Source organism: Arctopsyche grandis, chromosome 8 (assembly GCF_051622035.1).
Source record: "Arctopsyche grandis isolate Sample6627 chromosome 8, ASM5162203v2, whole genome shotgun sequence".
NCBI classification, from domain to species: Eukaryota; Metazoa; Arthropoda; class Insecta; order Trichoptera; family Hydropsychidae; genus Arctopsyche; species Arctopsyche grandis.
In genome coordinates, this window is record NC_135362.1 from 11,178,887 (window position 1) to 11,200,446 (window position 21,560).

Below are 21,560 nucleotides of genomic sequence, written 5' to 3' on the forward strand. Positions count from 1 at the left end.
TTTTCCTTACTAAAACTTATTTCGTTTTGATACCTATGTAAATACATGCATACATATGTAGTATTAAATATTAAAAGCCCATCCAGATGGTGTGTTTCAAACATTATTTTTTATCCGTTGATTATTTTAATTTTTAAAAAGTTTTGTAATAATCTCATCCATAATAAAAATTTATTCTGACAGCTTAGTCTGAGTGGTGAGCTTAATTAAATTATACTCAACTTTCGCCGTTTTAATATTAGATTTGTATTTAATTTTTTACCATAGTAATAAAACTGGATACAAATGAATTTTTTAATTAGCCATTTATGAGAACAAATATACCTACTCTAATTTATTTAATAGATTAACAACAACTCTATTTATAATCAAAGGCGCAAATATATTATAGTAATAGTATATTACCGTCAACAATAAGACAGGATTGGCAACAGACTGGAACATTCTGTAATAGCATGAATTATAAATTAAATATATTATATACATATATACATATATGTACATATGAATATACGTATATAATTGGCATACGTATATCACACAATTCACATCACCGCAATATTGACTTATGTGAGGCAAATCAGAATTATTAAATTGCTATATTGTACCTTCGTATATGAATATTGACAGGAATACTAACGAAGCGATCGAGTAAATATACATAGTTCGGTAGCACACGATGCCTAATCTATCTTCCTCTGAATTAATTCGCACTGCTTCGACGATACCTGTTCAAATTGATCTAAGCTCTAATTTATTATTCAAATGTACTTTCAAAGTTGGCCGACGACGTGTCCCGTTGTTTGGATAGTTGGGAGCAGCCTCCTCCATACCACTGGGCAGCTGCCGAAGGCGACAAAGAACCAGCCCAAACCTTGCCCTTCGAGCTTTATTTGGGTCTTCAGGAGTTTTCAGCACTCAAACTACACCTGCCCATATCGGCCACCGATAAACCACTCTCGTTATCAGCGTGTCACGAGTGGTTTACCCCAGCAGTGGAACGGTGGCTCGCCATAACCAAAGCTAAAGCTTTGCACAGAGTGCGTGCCGCTATCTCATTAGGTAACCTTATCGTTAAAATAATACATATAGCTCGTATACAATCAGATGAGATTGAAATTTTCAATAAATCATTTCTCAGATCGAATGTGTGAAGGGGAATTCATCGTGAAGCACAGTACCTCTTCCGTCGATACTGCCGCTTGGTAATTACAATATTCACATAACCTTCAATCAATAACTATTACATTTTCTATTTATAATAATATTGTACTTTCAGTTTTTATCAAGCACGTGAATTTTGGCGCTTACTAGCCTGGCCCAATCAAGGGCATGCCCTGCAACTTCTGGATGCACTGTGTGCTGCAGCACTTCACTATGCAGATTTAGTCCATCAGAGGCTTGCCGATAGTGGATATTATGACATAATTGGTATTGTTTACTCCTCATATAATTATCTGTAGTATTGCCTTAGATGTACAATTTTCTATTTTTTAATACAGGTCCATTCAAAACTACTGATGAAATGTGCGTCGCCGTTAACAATCTGGAGTACGTCAGGCGATCTCTGGCTGAATTCGGTGATGAAATCAAGTACGTATTGTGCGAAAATTTTGGGTGAATATTAATTGTGGTATTTGATATAAATTTTTCCAAGAAATCTGGACAAAATAAATGCCAGAATGGTACCCGAGATGATGCAAAAGGTAGACGAAATTATGAAAATTTGTGGAATGTGATGAATGAGAGTTGCGCAAAACAGAGACGAATGGAAGCGTGTTGGAGAGGCCGTCAAGAAGCGTGTTGGAATGGCTGTATAGGTAGATGATGATGATGATGATATATTTTTTTAATAATTTAGACCCGAACAAATTGGCGATGCTGAACGTGCTCGAGTGCTAGACACGGCTTTGCAACAATTGGAAGCTCGCGCAGAACAAGTCCTTTCTAGAGTCGCACCGCAGATGGAATCTCCTTTGAAGAAGACTATATTCCACTTGGCTTGGTCTCCGGACTCCTTGCCTACTCCTCAAGTGAGTTTTTTTTATCTGTGTGTGTAATAATTATGTTTAAAGCAGTTTTCCAAGCTTATAAGCAGTCTTAGGCGGTCGATGGATGCTTTTCGCACAAAAAATGATTCACTATTGTCAATTTATTAGGAAAACCTTGCTTTTTTGCTATATTGCTTTGAACACTAATGAGGTGGTCTATTGTTATTTGAAAAGCATCCTTCCAACGCCGATATTTGCTTATAAGTCTTCTGATACTTTTATAGCTGCTCACCATTATTAACTCCGATTAAAATAAATCTAGCTAATGTTCATGAACGCAAAGATTTGTCTCTCATGGGGTATCTGCTACGACTCTATCAAAAAAAATGTCTAGCCATCATTTCTGAGAATATTTTGCTGAAGAAAAAACATTCGATAGCAAATTAGCAAGAAAAATAAACTTCATCGCTACAGACTTGCTGTATAACTACGAAATAATCACCCTAAGCTCGGATCACCCTATCGATTCCATTGTAAAACCTTTTCTGTTGCCAAACAAGTTGTAATTTGCTAAAAACTGCTACGACAGACAGACAATTCTACTTTAAAATTTTGAATAGCAAAAACTATGCTTCTTAATATTTTAGCTGTATAAAGGTTAATTTCTACTGGCACTCTTCTGGATCCAGATTCTTTTTTCAGTTCCAGATCCCGATTCCTTTTTCAGTTCCGGATCCGTAATCCCATTTCAGTTCCGATTCTCAATCCCCTTTTCAGTTTCGATTCCCAATTCCTGTTTCAATTCCGATTTCCGATCCCTGTTAAAGTTCCGATTCCCGATTTATGTTTCAGTTCCGTTCCCGATTAATTATTACTATTTGTATTGTAATTTTATTTTAAATAATGATCAATTTGTTTCCGAAAATAAACGAAAAATCGAGATGCTGAATTATTGCGAAATAGGACAGGGACGCCAATTTGTAGGAACCGTTTTTATGAAAATCGGATAAATTGGCAAACTCTGATAGGAAACAATTGACCTGGAGTTACATATCCAAGGTCTGGCCAGCAGCAACCAGTGGGAATCGAACCCGTCACCACTTTGTTCGAAATCATTACATGCCAACCACTAGTTTATGTTGTTGGTTATATTATTATATTATTTTATCTTGAGTTGACGACTATTACTAGTTGTAAGGTCTGACACGTACATATTCATAAGCCCCGTTACTGAGGAAAAAGTTTGAGCTGTCACGATCGATTTCTAGCATCTTGAACACCAGTGACGAGCACTAGTTAAAACCGTCTTTTGTTCAGGCGATTACACCACTTCTGGAGTACCTGGACATGCACTTGGCGATGCTGAACAGTGCTCTTCTGCCGCGCAACTTCACACGAGTCCTCGCCGTGGTCTGGGCTGGAGCTTTGTTTGAATTGGCAGCCCAAGTCGACGCACCTGTTGGTGATCGTCCACCTGTTTTCCACGATCGTCTCGCCGAAGCTTTGGACATCCTCACCGATTTCTTCCACGCCGAAGGGAAAGGTACAAGAGCGTGTTTAAGATTGCCACCTTATACGACGTATTCAAATTTATTCATCCGCCCTGAGCCACAACGGCTCTAATAAAGCGACCATTATCCGCTGTGATCGTAAAGCCTTTTCAATGGCGCTGTAAAAGTCACATAATTTTATATCGCTCCTCTGCGGAACGTTATTGAATCGAGTTAAAGTCGGCCCAAGGACGCTGTTAAATAAAGTGCTAGCGGTTTAAATCTCTGATTTCGTTTCGCAGTTAAATGTTATGCATCTCGAGAAAAAATATGCTGCACAGCAATATCGGATTTTCCTCCAAATATAATATGTATAGTTATGTATAAATAAACAATACTTTCTGAGACAAATTCTACATATAATATACATTCGGATCAAGTTTTGCATCACTGGTTTTTAAGAAACGTCTTTCATACAATGGGCTATAATTACTTATCATTTTTTTTAAGAGCTATGTAGGTAACGTATTTCAGCTAGGTAGGAAGAGCTACATATACTATATCATCTTTGTATTATAGCTTCGCTCGGTATTTTTAATATAAACCGCTTAAACATGGCTAATTTAATAGTAAACATTTTATTAAATTTATCTTGAATAGTTTTATGTTATTTTAATATTAATTTGTGTTTTTTATTAAATTTAACGTCACGAATTCTAACACCCAACCTTACATACATTCATATGTACAAAGTCTCTTTCGAAATTATATATTAGATATCATCTTTACAAGGTTTTTATATGTTTCACTTCGATAATAATTCAGGCGAAATTTCCATATTTTTTCCAAAGTTTTGAAACTTTGCCATTTTGCGCGGCTTTTATCAATTCCGCAGATATTTTAATCAATTCCGCCAAATGCGATGGTGAAAAATAATCGTAATAGACATGTTTACAAATGCGAAAATTTTGGACATCTTGACGTTTAGTAGTCAGCAGCCTTATATGTTTGACTTTCCGCCACCCACTTGTTTTGTTAGATTTTAATTATTCAATCTATCGTACACATTCGTCTAACAGATTGTTCCCACGCGACGAGTATGCTATACAGATTAAGAATAATTAATTATGTATACAGGTATACACCCATTTATTTACCTTAAACACGACATCTATGGTCAAAAATTGTACAGAAGTTTTATACAGAGCAAATACAGATATCGATTTACATCCACAGAAACATACATATATGAATAAATTATCAGTATTTATACAAAACAGTGAAAATCGAGAGATAGTACAGGGTTGCCAATTTGTTGGAACCGTTTCAATGAAATCAGATAAATTGGCAAACTCTGAAAGGAAACGATTGACTTTGAAGTCGCATATAAAAGGTCTGGCCAGCATAATCGAAAGCATAACATGCTAATCATTGATCTATGCTGCTGGTTATATATTTGAGAATTACGTAATTTTATATTTTCGGTCCGATCATCTCAACGTCACATAATTTTTCGAATTTTCCTCGAGCTACGGTACATTCCCTGCAGCCGAACCAATCATGTTATATAAGTGAGGGCGAAAACATTTACGTTTTGCCACTGAGAAAGCTAACCCAATTGTGCCAATATTGACTCATAACTTTGCCTAATATTATTAGATCAATTTAGAAATAGTCGTAACATTTTCTATCTTATAGGCTTGGCAATATCTGATCTACATTCTGATGCATACTGTAGAGTTGAACAACGACTCCAATATCACAAGACACCTACTGAAAAGCTGATCGATTTGTTTTATGCCTACCGATTACAAGATCAATTCAATACGACTTATGCTCCATATGGTATACTATCCGTTCGGTAAGCTTTCCTATTTACAATTTTCTTTTTGTAAAGATAGAAAGTTTGCTGTAATGTTTTATTTTGCATTTTAGAACATATTTCAATCATGATTCATTGTGTGTGGAAGTGTTATCAGCAAGAGATGTTCTTCCTTTGGATCCTAATGGTTTCAGCGATCCTTTCGTCATCGTTGAACTGTTGCCAAGACGGGTCTTTTCACACTGTGCTGAACAGCAAACGAACGTTCATAAGGTTTCGATAGTTTAAATAGTTTAAAACTTCAACACTTTTATATTTATATTAATACTTAACCACCATTTTTCTACAGAAAACGCTAAATCCCATATTCGACGAATGCTTTGAGTTCTCAATTACTTTGGAGCAGTGTTTGCTAGAGGAATCCATGATTGCCTTCACTGTGATGGATCACGATGTCATCACAGCCAATGACTTTGCTGGTGAGGCTTTTCTCTCTCTGGTCCACATTCCTGGAGTTGCTGATAGCTCCTCAAACGTGGACAACTTCCATGGACTCAAGCAAGTTGATTTACCATTGATGCAGCAACATGACAGACGTAAAATATACATACATATATGTACATACTCTCACATAACAAAATGTATCATACATTAAAATGAGCATATCTTTTACAGAGCACCCTATACTTCAAATACTGGATTCCAGAGTAATGGACAAGCAAGCAATCGACTTTGTAAAGAAGCAGAAGTTGAGATTCGCCACCCAGTAAGAGTGTTTACACTGAAACGAATTATGATACTTCACCTAATGACAATCTGTATATTAAAGGAGAACATATGTAATGTAATTTAAAATCACTTAAATGTTTATTCGAGATGTGCCATATTGAAATGCCATGTTGAAAGTTGATCTTCTGGGTTATGAGACGTTCAAGAAGCTATATGTATGTACTAAGCTACAAATATAATCCGATATGTTTGATGTGTACTTGTAATTGAATCAAATTTTGCTTGTCAATCAATTCGACGCAAGATAATCGACAATAAATTTAAGGCCATCTTGTATATTGATAATGTCAAAATGTCTATGTGTGTATATTCGTTCATTCTCCTCTGACACAATGATCGCCGTGGTCGAGGATCGGCTTGCGGAATTCAGATGCAAATTTCGTCGAGATGGGTGCATTTCGCTCATGCACAAATCCGCTGCCTGCTCCTGTGACCGCCACAGCTATATTATATAAACTATCGTTAATTTGTCATATTTAAGACTGAACTTTTTTACGATGATTTGTCAAATGCACTTTTTTCATTCTAATCGCCATTGTATTCGAAATCTCTCTTTATTATTGTTAAATATAATTTTGAAGTAGTTTCGGCTACAGAAATTCTGTAAATAAATATCTTGGCTGTGAGGAGATGCTAATGTGAAAAATTATACTATATTTCACCGTTATATAATATTATTTTAAATACTGCAAACAGTGGCAGTTCTAACAAATCATCTTTAAAACATTAATTTAAACAAAATATATTAGAATTTATACTTCACCCAAATGCTATATAATGCTTACATTTGGTCTGCCACTGTTTATAAATTATATGATTCCATAAATATGCCCTGTATAATCTGAATAATTATATTTACTCAGATGCTTTGCGCATTCTAAATATTGCATGCATTTGTTCATTTTTATGGGGCATATACAATATATGTATGTATGTATGTCTATGCAGATATTCTATTATATGTATGTATGTATGTGTTATAATTGAAAACGAAATTATATTTATATTTATTATTTAAAATTTCACAGAATTTATTGATTTTTATATATATATCTTCATAAGTTATCGGACCAAAAATCACTATTTCTCAACATTAGCTTTAAAACAAAATTATGTATTGTACCTATGAGTGTATATATGTATGTATATATACATACCAATAAAGCACTAATTAATTATTAAGTATTTTCATTTTGGAAAATCAATTCATAATAACTATTTTAAAAATTCCTTATTTCCAAATAAAATAAAGACCAACAAAAAGTTTTATTTACTCTACAGTTGGAATAGTAAGATCATCGGTCACTTAATATATTTATTTGGGAATATATTATATAAGTTTTTTATGTTCTGAATGTTTTATTATGTATGAATCTTGAATTATACAAGTCGTAAACATTATAATCAATTTTTATTTTGCTTTTAAAATAATTAAAAAATTGCACACGTTTTTTAAATGAAAAAATTCATTAACGGAATCAAAAATAAAGGTTCTGTATTTCTAAAGAGTTTTTATACACAAGTAAATTTAACAAAAGGAAACAAAAAAGTTCATGTTGATATAAGATAAAAATCAATGTGATATGCTAATAAGTGGCTTGTTCATATAAAACATCCAAAAAATCTATCCAAAAGAAGAAAACGAGAAGGATATTTGGGAAAACTTAACTAAATGGAATCTTCCAATATACATACTTCCAATATTTGAGAAAAATATTTTCCACGATGCGAGATACGCATATATAGGTGTACTTATATTATATTTTATATTATTATTTTTAGTTTATACCAGGAAGGCCTAACAAATAACCCCAATGCTCCTTTCTGGCCAGGTTTTATTAGTAAGCTTCGGGGCGACCATGCGCACCAATGTCCATTTCTATGGTGAGCCTTTTTTTGCTCTCTAGATTTGTAGTTTGCCCTCTTTCCTGAAAAATAACCACAAAACTCCCATTTTTTGTCCAAATAGTATTGTGGCAACCCCGAGGTACTGACCGTAAAACCATCGATTGGCCAGTGCTTCCCCGGTTGGCATTTACTTCCTCCCCGGCAGCCAAAATAAACAATTGTGCATTACCAACACAGTCGTCTCACTCGCCCTACCCCCATAGTATTATACAAAGTAAATACATATTAATTAATATCCGCAGAGACATCTATGGTCAAATTTGTAAATTTGCAGCATTTTATACAATTCAGTGAAATTCGAGATTGCTTAAAATTCGAAATTTCCGAGAAAATGAGTAAGGTTGCTAATTTGTTGAAACCGTTACAAAGAAAATCAGATAAATTGGTAAACTCTGATAGGAAACAATCGACCTGGAGTCTCAAATCCAAGGTCTGGCCAACAGAAACCAGTGGGATATGAATCCGTGACCACTTTGTTCAAAGCATTATACGCTAACGGTTGACTGGTGGTTAGTAAACACTAGTCTATTCTGCTGGTTAAATATATAAAGTCACAGTTCAATTTTGCGAACACGCTGTTATAATACACATTATTTTATTTATTTATTTATTCTAAACAGACCATTGTGGCATAACAGGGATTCCTAAAGCGCCACAATGGTCAAAAAATATAACAAAAAAAAAAAAAAAAAAAATAACAATTAAACATAAATATATCATATATTATATAGGTAGCGAGCCCGAATTAGTTCTTAGTGAATGTTAAATGCCCGAAAAAAGCGTGGTCAGGGACGTTATCATGGGTAAAGTCAACGAATCCCCCCTCATACCCCCATACCCCCCCAGTTCAAAAATTAATTAATTAACTCTGTAAGACAGGGAAGGTATGTTGACCGTATCCCGGTCTAACGAAACACGTGTTGTGTAGTTTGAAAGAGGATCGTTTATTTGCGTTCAATTGGTACAATGGTTATTGTATGTACAAAGAGGTTTCTTCGGAGATGTGATCTAGTTGAACTCTAGAGGCTCACTCTGCCGGTGGAGGTTGCTGCGTTGCTTTATAAACGTTTTGGGTTGAAGTGTGTCGTGTGCACATCTTTTGTTCTTGGTACTCGCGCTGCCCTAGTTATGCTGCGAGCGTGGTTTTATGGGTTCATACGCCTGGACGTAGTTCGTGGTTTTTATGGGTTCAGTGTGTTCTTCCTTTGTTTCCCAGATACGTGTATAGAAACACGTGTCGACCTTTTGACGAGGCGAGCGTGTGCCATGCGTTAATGACTTTCCTGGATATGTGTCGCAGTGACCTGATGAGATCATTTCAGTTGTACTATATGCCTACAACTCGAAAAATATTTTCCATTCTCCTAGGAGTACACGTAAAGGAAAGAGATGGATACGATAACGAGAAAAATACTACGTGGAGTATATAAACTACGCATTCAACATTCGAAATTCGTTGTGAATGTATCCGGATCGCAGAATAGTAGTGAATGCATATTTTTTTGTTGTTTTGTGAGAACTTACTATCCAATAACTGTCCATAATTGAAAAACAGAAAAATAATATTCAGTTCATATTTCGAATTAACGGGAATATAATTGTTGGGGTGTTAATGTGGGTTGGCAGCAGTGCGTGTAAGCTGACGTTTCGCGCCGGCAATTCGCAACGTGAGTTTGACAGCAACTGCCATGGAAGAGCGCGGTCGCAGAGGCGGGGGCTGGGGAGGTGGACGGGGCAGAGGCGGAGGCGGCGGCAGGGGAGCCGGTGGACAGCGAAGGGGCGGCGGGGGCGGCTGGTGGGGCGCCGGCAAAAAACGACATTTCCAACAGCTAGAAGTCGGCGCACGCGGTTTCTTCTGCACGTGCAACTTCCAAGAGAAAAACTGCATCAAAGAAGCGTACAACCTGCTGAATGAGTTCGCTCCAGCCGATCCCGCCGTCAATCAGACCGCCACCCCCAACCCCACCCCCACCCCAACCCCAACCTCAATCCCGGCACCGAAGGTCGACGACGAATGCGAAGACCCCTCAGAGATGCTACACCAACAAATAGCCGAAATCAAGGCCGAAGAACACCGGCCTAAACGATTCTATTCGCTCACTACCAACGTTAACAATTGCATATTCATTCAAGCCAACGTCGAGGACCCGGTCGTTCTCGGGCACACAATTGCAAAACACATAGCCGACACCAAAATCCAAAAATCTAGATTCCTTCTTAGGCTGGTACCCATCGAAGTCACGTGCAGCGTAACTCTCACGGACATCATCAACTCTGCTGGAAAACTCTTCGATAAACATTTCCTATGCGAACCAACAACTTTCTCCATCGTTTTCAACCGAAGATACAACAATTCCGTATCTAGGGATATTATCATCAAAGAGTTGGCAGATTTGGTCACGTCTAAAAACTGCAATCACAAGGCAGACCTGACCAATCCTAAATTGGCCATTATCGTAGAAGTGCTCAAGGGCGTGTGCATGATGAGCGTGCTGCCGGACTATCACAAATTAAAAAAATATAATTTAATCGAACTGTGCTCTAGTCCAGATAAAGATAATGCTAACAAACAAGCCAATGATGACAGTGTAACCATTACTGACAAAGACGCCCCTGTTATTGATAAGATCATTCCCATTGTTGACGAAGATATTCCTGTTCCTGCCGATGATAATATTCCCATTACTACTAATGTTGAAGAAAATGATGCAGAAAAACTTGCAGCTAATGAAACTCCCGCATGTTAATACGCACTTGAATTGCTTATATTCAAATATTATTTTGTATTTAATAAAATAAATATAATTTTGAAAAAAAAAGCCTTTTTGTAATAATATCTAAACTAAATACAATTGGTAATTTCAAGATATAATTATAAAACACATATTCTTCATGCCTGATGGTCGTGATCCAGCTCTCTCAACACCCCACAACTTCCAATAATCCAACTTCAGTTTTCCCAGTGGCAGCCCCGATCTGGTCACTCCATCTTATTTGGGATCTTCCTGAGCTTCCAAGAACGACCAGTTTATCCAGGCTGTTCTGGTCTCTCCTCATGATGTGCCCGAAGAACTACAATACACGCTTTAGACATATAGATGACAGCCTATCGCCAACCCTCAGCTCTTGCAGGATGGAGACATTGGATCTTCTCGCTGTCCAGAAGATTCTAAGCAGCCACCTCCAGCACCACATTTCAAAAGCGTCTGTTATCTATCCACCTGCTCGCACCATCTATGTCTCCATTCGGTATAAAAATACGGAAACAACCACAGCTTGGACCAGAAGCATTTTATTTTATTTCAGTCTCACACCCTTCGTTGTTCAGAGATAAATTTAACTTGTGTAAAACTTCAAGATCAGATAAGCGTCCATCATCATAATCTTAGTTTTCGCTCTGTACATCTCGAGTAGATCTGCTATTTCTTGATCGAAGTTAGCTATGAGAGTGGTATCATCAGCGTATTCGAAATTGGACATGCTTTTACCCCTTCCTCATAGTCAACAAGCTCTCATGGTATACTTGCCACAAATATTGAACAGCATGGAAGATTAAATAAAAAAACCGAAAGAGATCCAAACGACAGACCCAATTTAATGGAAGATGGTCTTCCCAAATTGAACCCTCTGCCGTGTTTTGAAATGAAAACTAATACTAAAAAGCATTCAAGGTCATTTGAAATAAAACAACGACTTAATTTCACATACTGTAATTGTGTATGCTTCATATATATTTATTTATATATTGTTTTTTCGGGTCTACCTCATGGGCCGGAATGTGAAATGCCGGAAAGCGCAAATATCGGAAGTAAAGATCGAAAATCGAAAGATAAAAAAGGGTGCATGGTAAACGGTACATACTCACTTAATTTGCGCGAGCAGGATACAACAGGAACAAGAGAAACAGGCTTTTCCTCCCGTATTCTGCGCGCACATTAATACGGGAGGAAAAGCCTGTTCCTCTTGTTCCTGTTGTATCCTGCTCGCGCAAATTAAGTGAGTATGTACTGTTTACCATGCACCCTTTTTTTTGATCTTTCGACTTAAGATCTTTGCCTTCCGATATTTGCGTTTTCCGGCATTTCACATTCCGGCTCGTCACGGAGACCGTGTTTTTTCTTGTTGTATCTTCCTAATTCACATATATCAGTCAAACGTCAAAACAAGACAAACATTTCAACATACGTTGTCCATCTTTCAACATATATTGAATATATTTCTACACCTCCACATTCCGAAATCAGCAGTTTACTTATTGCTACATCGTAATATTAAGAAAAATATTAAATTGCAAATTTTAAGAATGACTTCACTGTCAACATTTGATAAATTTTGCTAGTATGCATCACAATATGAAAATATGACTTTATTTTATTTATAAATAACGGCTAAATGCCACCAACAACTATTAAAAACTAAGCATCGCCTTTCAACATACATGGAAGGCCTCGTGAATAGTGTAGTCAAGTAAAAACAAGATAATTCATAATTAACATCAAATTAAAAGGTTGAAAACGAAAAGAATAATTAAAATAGATTTATGCATTTTTATCAATGTCTTAAAAATGTATTCGCCGCCATTTACTTGGCTTTGGCTTCATATGAAATCAAAAAGATTTCAAAAATTGCATTTCATTTAAAATAAAACATGATTGTCTTACGGAAGCAATGCACATGATACTCAAAACAGTCGAGCACATATGCAGACGGCTAAAACTGGATAAGAATTCTTGAAACTATTATACAAAATGTTATAAAAAAATGTTTACAAGCATTTAAAACCTTGATGGTATTTTACAATAAAAAAATCAATACTGTAACCATACAGACACAAGCTGATTCAACTGAATAAGTAAATATTTACAAGCACGTGTCAACTATATACATCTTCCTAATTTGTACTAATTAAAATATATTAATGTTCAAAAAATAAATATACAAATTATATTTGTAAAAGCAAAAAATTATACCTTTCATTCTTTTTAGTTTAAAACCATTTAATTTACATATCTCTAATATACAAATGCAGTTAAATTTCATTGCATTGTCAAATTAAAAAATGCTGTTTTTAATTCCAATTCAAAACCACTTCAGAATGGGACCCATTAAAAACACTGGAATAAAACTGAATTAAAATCAACAATCAGCTTTAATCATAAATATTTACACAATTAAAATTAGTCATAAACAGAAGTATTGAAACATTCTGATTTTAAGTGAATATCAGTTTTAAATGCCTCTTAAAGGACACTTTTGAACAGTACATACATACATACATATGTACAAATGCAACACCCACAAATTATTTTATTAGATTGCTTAACAATTCATTTAAAACTAGTTTCAAAAATAAGGTTTTCTAATTCATTACACATATAAAAACAATTCATTACACATAAACAAAAATTAAATGCAACTTGAGTAAATAAAGTCTTACCACTGAAATAGTATTGCTAAAAACCAGATTAGTCGTATATTATAATATGTATATAAACGTCTAATTGTGTATTTGATAAATTAAAATGCGATAAGAAAAATGAATCATGATACTAATATAAGTAAACTGTAAAATTGTTGTCAGTGATTTCTATTGTATTGTTGATGATAATGATTGTTGGAATGATGACGTGAATAATGTGAAGCGAATCTTCCTCTTGATTTGTGTTTGAAATTTCGATTGTGATGATAGAATTTCTTGAAACCATTTTTACTTCCCCATTTGTTTAACTGATTTTGGCTCTCCTACAGAAACAAAAATTTAATTACATTTACATATATTAAAAATTAAAATTTCCATCGATAAAAACAAGAAACTATTTTTACCTGAAATCCATTATAGTTGCTGTGTCGCCCATTGTAATATTTATTGTTATTGTAATTATTATACCTAGGCTTTTTTACCCGTCCTCTGTCCATTTCATCATCTGCTTCAGCAGCTCTCTTTAACTCACTCTTTTTGTCCTCGAATACCTTTAAAAATAAACAAAAAAAACATTACACGAATTAGACTAACACATAACTTCTTAATAATAATTCAACAACGAAACTATGAACCTGTCTGTTAAGCTGTGCATGAGTTCCATTCCATGTACTAACTGGTGCTCCGTATCCACGATGAGACAGACGTTGAAGTTGGCCAACGGCTTCATTGTCTTTCAGTAAATTTTCACGTGACGTACCTGTCTCATTTAGCGATTCGTTTCCATTTGTTGACCTAAAATAAAGACAAAAAATGCGTCAGTAAACCGATTTGTCAATTTTAGCGCGCAATTCAAATGTAAAGCAATTACTTATTGCTCGAACTCTTCTGTGAATTTGAACTTAATCTTTCATCGGGATTTTCGTGCGAAACTTTCCATCCGTGTGATGTTGCTTTTGTTACGGGAGATTTAGATTCATGATCGTTCTTTGCATCAGCATCATCGTCGTCATCATCTTGATTGTCACCATCCGAATCGTAAGGCACGAGTGAGGTGGGTGTTGATCCGTTGGATGGTCCAGACTTTTTCTGAGTTTTGTTTGAATTTGACTCATTTATAACACAATTGGCCGAAGAACTCGAATTTTGCAACGTCTTTTGTACGATAGTTGATTTATTTTCACCAATACTGTTCTTATGTTCACTGTTTTTATGGTTGCCATTAGTTACTTTGTTCAGATTATTAATCTTTTGTTCACCATATTGACTACCGTTCGTTTTATGATCACCATTTGAACTAATTTTAGAATTTTTATCATTAGTAATTTTACCATTTGACGATGAATGGGCAATGGAATTGCCCAAAGAATTTTTAATTGAACTATTAGACGTTTTATTATGTTGTGGATTACTAGATGCACCATTCGCTATTTGACCATTCGTATTAAAGTATGTTATTTTATTTTGACCATTAGAAACACTATTCGAGGTACCGTTAGTTTTTTGATCACAAAGTTTAGAATTGGTGAGAGATAAGCTGAGTAAAGACTTGTCTTTTGACGAATCGTTGAAACCATTCTCATTCAGTTTATGCACTGATGACTTACAAGGTGTGATATTCCCAGGTTTAAATTTCAGAATAATCGGTGAAGATCTTTCTTGATCTAAATTTAAATTGCTTTCAGATGTATTAGTGGACTTACTGGAATTACTTTCCAAGCATTTCAGGGGTTTGAGCATCAACGGTCCAATGGAATTTGGGATATTTTCCTTGGATTCCTTTAACGTTTGGCTAGAAGACATTATGGTGGACTTAATATTATTTTTGCTAGGACTGTTCAATGGGGAACAAAGTTCATAAAACATAATGTAGGCATTGGTGTTCAAAACTGAAGAAATCGATATTTCTCGCACACAACTATCGTCAAATTGATAAAATGCGCCAGACGGACCGTAGCCAACTGCAGTATAATGGCCACAATTCTGCGATTGTCCAAGATGTGTCACCACAGAGACGAGCCGATAACCCTAGTAATGAAAATGTTTTTTAATTAGCAAGCTATGATGAGTTATTGAAAAGAAAAAAATTCAATGACTTACTAATTGCTGAGAACTGTTTTGATTGTGCATAAATTTATTTAAAGACAAACGTTGCCTAAACTGAACATGTTTAGTAAGTTTACCACCAGTTATTGAAAATCGCTTCAAAGCTATACACAATACCATCGGGGCGCGTTCAATAAAAAATTGCTTAGTTGCAGAAACCTACGATTATTAAAAATAACAATAACAAGTTAAAATTAGTCATCTTTATCAATAACAAACATACATGCGAGAACAGTAAAACATACCTTTTTATTACAAAATTCACATTTATAGCCTAAATCCTCGAGACGTTCTCTAGAAAAAAATGTTTCTAAAGCTTCATCTATGGTTGAAGCTTTTCTAGCGTCCACGAGTAGATCTTGAAAATGTTGAAACGTAGTAGACACTCGACCGCAAGCCAAACATCTCACAACCGATCTGAGGTATCCCCCAAGAATTTGATTGAGCGGAGTAGTTTCTTTACTGTACTGATCTAGTTGCGCGCAATCAAATCGAGACACATAAGCCTTTTCCATTGCTTCAACTAAATACCTAGAAAAATCAAAACAGCCTTATCATTCAGCTTAAAAAGATAATTATCAAAAAAATGAACGATAAGGTGGTAAATTAGTAAATAAGATAAACCATTTTCATTGCTTTTATTTCCTCGATTACCATTTTTTATTTACCTTAAAAACTCGTGTGCATCCTCTTGCCTTCCTGGAGTTAAATGACGACATATAAGTCGTAGATTCGAGTACACCTGCCATGGCTTGATAGGTCCTCCAGAATTTTGGGTATCGATGAGAGTTTTTCTCATACCACAAATTATACAATTACCTAACATTATCGAATAGACAATTGTTAAAATTTAACTTATGTTGTACGAAGCTTGAACGAAAAATTTTACTAGAAAAATATTTACCATTCTGTTGATTACACTTTTCGGAATGATTTTCCGATATTAGCCAATTCGCGAAAGCGGACACGTGGAATAAAGCTTGCAATGTTGAATTTAGATAGCACGTATTGCCAATATTTTGCATTCCCGATCCCACTTGCCATCCTAACCGCCAACCGTGACGAACTGCAGATTGTGGAAAAAGTACACGCTTTGGCGATGGAAGTGAATTTTCTTGTTCCACTTTTCCTGTAAAATTGGAAATTTGATATAAACATACAATTAAATTTTGCGGTTTAAAGATAAGTGAGGTGTCAGTTTGTGGTGAAAAAATATAATCAGAATATAATAGGTATGATTTCCGACATGGGGCCCCTCGAATAGTCAGGGCCCTGGAACTTTGAACCTGCATACAACTAATCTAAACGTACGATACGTAACATCCGCATATATATTTGCTATCTAATACTGTATAAAAGTAAAATTAAATTTGAATAGAATACGTATTAAGTTGATTCGGTAGACAAGTTATATTCAATAATTATACTATTTCTGAATCAATATTAAAACAATTGAAAACACCATCTTTATATTAAACCTAGATTTCAATTTATAGAAGACATTTATTCTTATTTTTATTTATATTGAATAGTTCCGTTTAGAAATATTAGCAAGCGAATGTAAATACAACCGCACTGTCTATAACTCTTTTTATACGGCTTTTCGCCATAACTTATTGTAATAAACATATCAATATACATTCCCGTATGTGTGATCATTAATTCTATCGATTACAACAAAATATCTATACCCTTCAGGTATAAACACAGATTACCTAAACACAATCTGCTTTAGGTCATCGACTTTAGTGAGTCTTTAATTAGTATTAGATGTATTATGAGCATTTTTTATAAGGATTGTAAATAGGTTTTTGAGCTATTTTTCCTATTATGCTGTAGATTAACATTAGAATAATATAATACTATGATTACTAACCAAATTAAATTAAATTGTAAAATAGAAAATGATCAGTAGATCAGTAGCTATTAAAATAGATATAAGATGTATTGTGAACATAATTTCGTAATAATAAAAAGCATTTAAAATCAAATATCATTTCCAAAGTATAATTTTACCGAACCGCAAAAAATATCGGTTCATTTTGGCAAAAACAACAGTTCTCTGGTTTTCGGTTTGGGTCCCTGGTTTTGACCGATTAATATTTGCCCACATATATTCGTACATTAGTAGCTGTTATCAAGCATTACTAGATTTCATAAGCTTCATTTTACATCGAATGAATAAAATTTATATATTAAAATACTGTTAACATAAACAATCGGCTTTCGGTTGTTTTTATTATTTATTTTTTAAATGACAGCATAGTGCATTTATATTCAACAGTTAAATTGAAAAAAAAAATTATTATGAAGAGAAAAACAATTGTATTATTTATTTTAAGTGCATGTAAAAATTTCGATTGTCATTTGTTTAACATCGCATAGCGGATCAATGAGGAAAAATTTTCAAACAAATTGAAACAATCGAATGACGTTTCGCGAAGTGTCGCCACAACACGGGGCCGAAAGATACATCGTAAGTGTGGATGTGTGTTGGTGTGTTGGTGTGTTGGTGTGGTAGTGTGAATGTGTGAAACGTGCACTTAGTAAATAGGTAGAGGTTATGTATACCCGGAGAGTGCACTGCGGCGTGCGAGTTGGAGTGTGAATGCGAATGCGAATGCGAATGCGAGTTGTCTTCGGGGCGCAGCAGCAGATATTTGGCCTTGAGCGAGACGGAGTGCAGCAGGTGGTGGTGGTGGTAGGAGCCCGCCTCTTCGAACTGCACGGCCGACAGCAGGTGCGAGCGAACGCCTCCGCTCAGCCGCGCCGACAGCTCGCCCCCTGCGCCGCCCCCCGCGCCCCCGCACGCCGCACTCCCGCCGCCCGCCCCCCCCGCGCTCCCCGCCTCCTGCAGCGCCAGCCGGAGGGCGCCCCCCGCCGCCTGAGACCCGCATCCGTTCGAGACGGTAGGCGCCGGCATCGCGCTCCCAATCCTCACTACTCTACTCTACTCTACTCTACTCTACACTACTTCTCCCGCCCTGTCACTACCACTATCACTGCCACTGGCACTGGCACTGGCGCTATTGCCGCGCTTTCTAGCAAGCCGCAGTCGAGTCGAGCGAGCGAGCCAGCACCAGCAGCCGAGCACACCGCTCGCCGCTAGCTAGCCCCGCCCCGCGCCCCGCACTCGCCCCCCCGCCCTGCACTCCCGCGCGACGCCACGCGGTACCACACGCGGCTCTTGTCTATGCCACCATCGCTCATTCCACCGCACTCACAATCTTTCGCTTCGATTTATCTCCAAATTACCGACGCTTCCTGACTCGACGCCCTCGTTTACAATTTTCTATGTCGTTTCAGATCGTCGTTTCACTTTTAGACGCAGACTAGATACAGCAAGTTGAAAATTTTTAAATCGATCTTTAACTAAAACACTATCGAAATAGCGGTAATTCGACTATTCGTCACGTTGCGGTGGTCACAAAGACAATTTTTGGCACTCAAGTTCTCGTTAGTATGATAGTTATCGATAGTATGATGGACTTTTCAGCTGCCAGATGTTCCGTTATAGAGATTGTGGCGGCTCGCTTATACGACATGGTCGAGTTTGGTTGCCTTCCTGCGAGTGGGGACCAAACCGGCTGGGTTCGGAGAGCTACTACTCACTCTGTCTTCAGCTGTCATATAATAAACACGTGCATTAACATGCCAGTCGTCTCATTCGTTCATCCTCCATACTGGTGACCCCCGACATCGAGCCACGCAGCCTCGATCAATTTCAACATGCCGCTCATCCCTGCCTCGCCGAGTCAGGCGGGAGAAGCTACCCGCCGCGCCCCCATCGCCATCAACAGAGCGCGTCGCGGCCCGCGGGTGACAATAAACGAGCAGACACGGCTACCTACCTACCTACCTACCTACCGACGTCCAGCCACAACGTCGACGACAGGTGCTTTTAAAAAATGGGGGAGCGAATGAGACGACGATCTTGACAGCTGGATGTGGAGTCATGCGCGATCCACTACACATAGAACGGTCATCCAGCACCACAAGACATACACCACCTCAGCACCATCATCATCATCATCATCAAGGCCCCGTCCGTCCCCACGAGCGTCGTCACGCCGAGACGGGCGGTAGCGCTACAACACCTCCACGAGCCACAACGACTCACAGTCCAGCTCGGAGTATCATCAACCACATCGATGCCCCTGCCGCCCCCGCCGCCCCACCAACCGACATCAGCCTCGGAAGAGCGGCGCCGGCGCAGCATCGCATCGCATCGGCGCGACCATCGGACCACCCACCGTCCTGCTCGCGACGTCACCGCCCTCGAATCTACCGACCATTCAGGGCGGTACACCTATGTACACAGCGGATGACCCACGTCAACAATTTTTTTTCTCCCCACGTAATAATTTTTTTCTCTTTGTGTAACAATAATTTTTTTCTTTTGTAAAATTTGTTTCTTTGTAATTTTGGTATCGCTGATGCTGGGGGGGGAGTGATGTGGCGGCTCGCTTATACGACATGGTCGAGTTTGGTTGCCTTCCTGCGAGTGGGGACCAAACCGGCTGGGTTCGGAGAGCTACTACTCACTCTGTCTTCAGCTGTCATATAATAAACACGTGCATTAACATGCCAGTCGTCTCATTCGTTCATCCTCCATAAGATCTTAGTGACTGTGACCAGTAATCACCAAACCGAAATAGCCCGGTGTGAAGCCATTTCGAAAGATCGCTCGAATCTGCTTTCGCTCATCTATGAAATATTTATGATAGATCAAGCCTGCAACTAATAATTACTAATGGATCAAGTAAATGGGGGACCCCAGCAGTGCCGGTTTTAGGGGGGGGCTGGGTCGGGCAGCGTTTGAGGGCGCTGCTGCATGTATGTTGGGGTGCCACTGCATACACCAAAGGCACTTTAAAATTTAAAATTAGGGCGCCAAAGACCCTAAAAAATTTTAGATTAGAGTGCCAAAGGCGAAACTTAAATTGATTATTTGAAATTGAAACTTATCTCCTGTCTACAATGTCACAAAATAATTTGTCACAATTTTCTATGGGCGCTTAGAAAAATTGCCCGAGAGCGCCATAGGGTGGGTGTAAGGGCGGCACTGGACCCCAGGCGCATTTGAAATTTGAGGCCCCCACTTCAGTAAAAAAAAATGCTACCATCATTTTTTACCATTCTTTTCAGTGAATATATGATTTTTCATTTTGATTTTACAAAACCATATGTTTTTAATTTATTTACTTTATCTACTTAAAACACAAAAAGTTTTTGGAATAAAATAGATACTATATGAAATAGGTATTGATTTAATTTCTTTTGGTTTACAAACGTATTATGGACAATGATAACAATAAATTTGTAAGTTGTGAATTTTGGTAGCAAAGGCCCATTTCGGGGTCCCTAAGATTCGAGAGCCTCAAGGCGCTCTTCCACCGAATACGTTGACGCACACGTATCGTATTTGCGCCAAAGTATGCAACTTACGTACGTGGTTTGTAATGGGTGTGCGCGCACCGCCACAGGACGGTGACGCATACGGACTTCTGCCGCCGTCATCAGTCACGATACGTGTGCATCAACGTATTCGGTGGAAGAGCGCGCGCTTATTTTCAATATATGATAAACCGCCACTACCTTGTAATTAATCAGGTAGTGGCTCGTGAGAATTCAGTCACAGTTTGGCTGCAGTCACATTACGAATAATTTCTTTACCTTTACTGAAAAAACTACAACTCTTCTAGACGGATTATTTGTAACCCATCCAACAAATAGCTCGAAGACAGAAAACACTACGAGTATACACCATTTGTACTTCTGTTTAAGACGAATTACAATGGAAATAAAATACAATTTAAGAACGACGATAATGAAACGAGAATTTTAATTTTATGCTAGAAGAACTTCAACCTTATTTTCACACTCGTGCTACCTTTTCAATACAAATTTACCCAGTGTGATGTCTTCAACTTGAAAATGTTTAAATAGCTTCAATTATTCTTGGGAAAACGATTGAGTATTTCGTTCAGAAGATTATTTGTATATTTTTTTCTCAGGTTTGTACCTTTTGTTTT

The 21,560-nt window shown here is 37.2% G+C and overlaps 3 protein-coding genes across 3 annotated transcripts in view; 2 read left to right on the forward strand and 1 right to left on the reverse strand.

Annotated features, from left to right (window-relative positions):
- Positions 1-6,825, forward strand: part of unc-13-4A (BAI1 associated protein 3) — a 69,123-nt gene extending 62,298 nt beyond the window's left edge. Inside the window, exons 13-22 of the mRNA XM_077436296.1 lie at positions 780-1,062; positions 1,142-1,205; positions 1,280-1,431; positions 1,503-1,593; positions 1,862-2,033; positions 3,309-3,534; positions 5,180-5,342; positions 5,417-5,576; positions 5,653-5,899; positions 5,979-6,825. Coding sequence (XP_077292422.1) covers positions 780-1,062; positions 1,142-1,205; positions 1,280-1,431; positions 1,503-1,593; positions 1,862-2,033; positions 3,309-3,534; positions 5,180-5,342; positions 5,417-5,576; positions 5,653-5,899; positions 5,979-6,073 — 1,653 coding nt within the window. The 3' untranslated portion in view covers positions 6,074-6,825. The remainder of the gene's footprint in view (positions 1-779; positions 1,063-1,141; positions 1,206-1,279; positions 1,432-1,502; positions 1,594-1,861; positions 2,034-3,308; positions 3,535-5,179; positions 5,343-5,416; positions 5,577-5,652; positions 5,900-5,978) is intronic.
- A 2,863-nt stretch (positions 6,826-9,688) lies between these two features.
- Positions 9,689-10,747, forward strand: LOC143915826 (THUMP domain-containing protein 1 homolog). The gene has a single exon (XM_077436644.1). It carries the CDS (start codon positions 9,689-9,691, stop codon positions 10,745-10,747), a length of 1,059 nt encoding a protein of 352 aa, XP_077292770.1.
- A 1,377-nt stretch (positions 10,748-12,124) lies between these two features.
- LOC143915827 (uncharacterized) lies at positions 12,125-18,448 on the reverse strand. The gene is made up of 9 exons (XM_077436645.1): positions 18,097-18,448; positions 16,430-16,654; positions 16,194-16,344; positions 15,771-16,056; positions 15,520-15,684; positions 14,291-15,447; positions 14,055-14,214; positions 13,824-13,970; positions 12,125-13,742 (listed from the first exon to the last, which is right to left on the reverse strand). Exons 1-9 carry the CDS (start codon positions 18,446-18,448, stop codon positions 13,578-13,580), a joined length of 2,808 nt encoding a protein of 935 aa, XP_077292771.1. The 3' UTR covers positions 12,125-13,577.
- Positions 18,449-21,560: the final 3,112 nt, after the last annotated feature.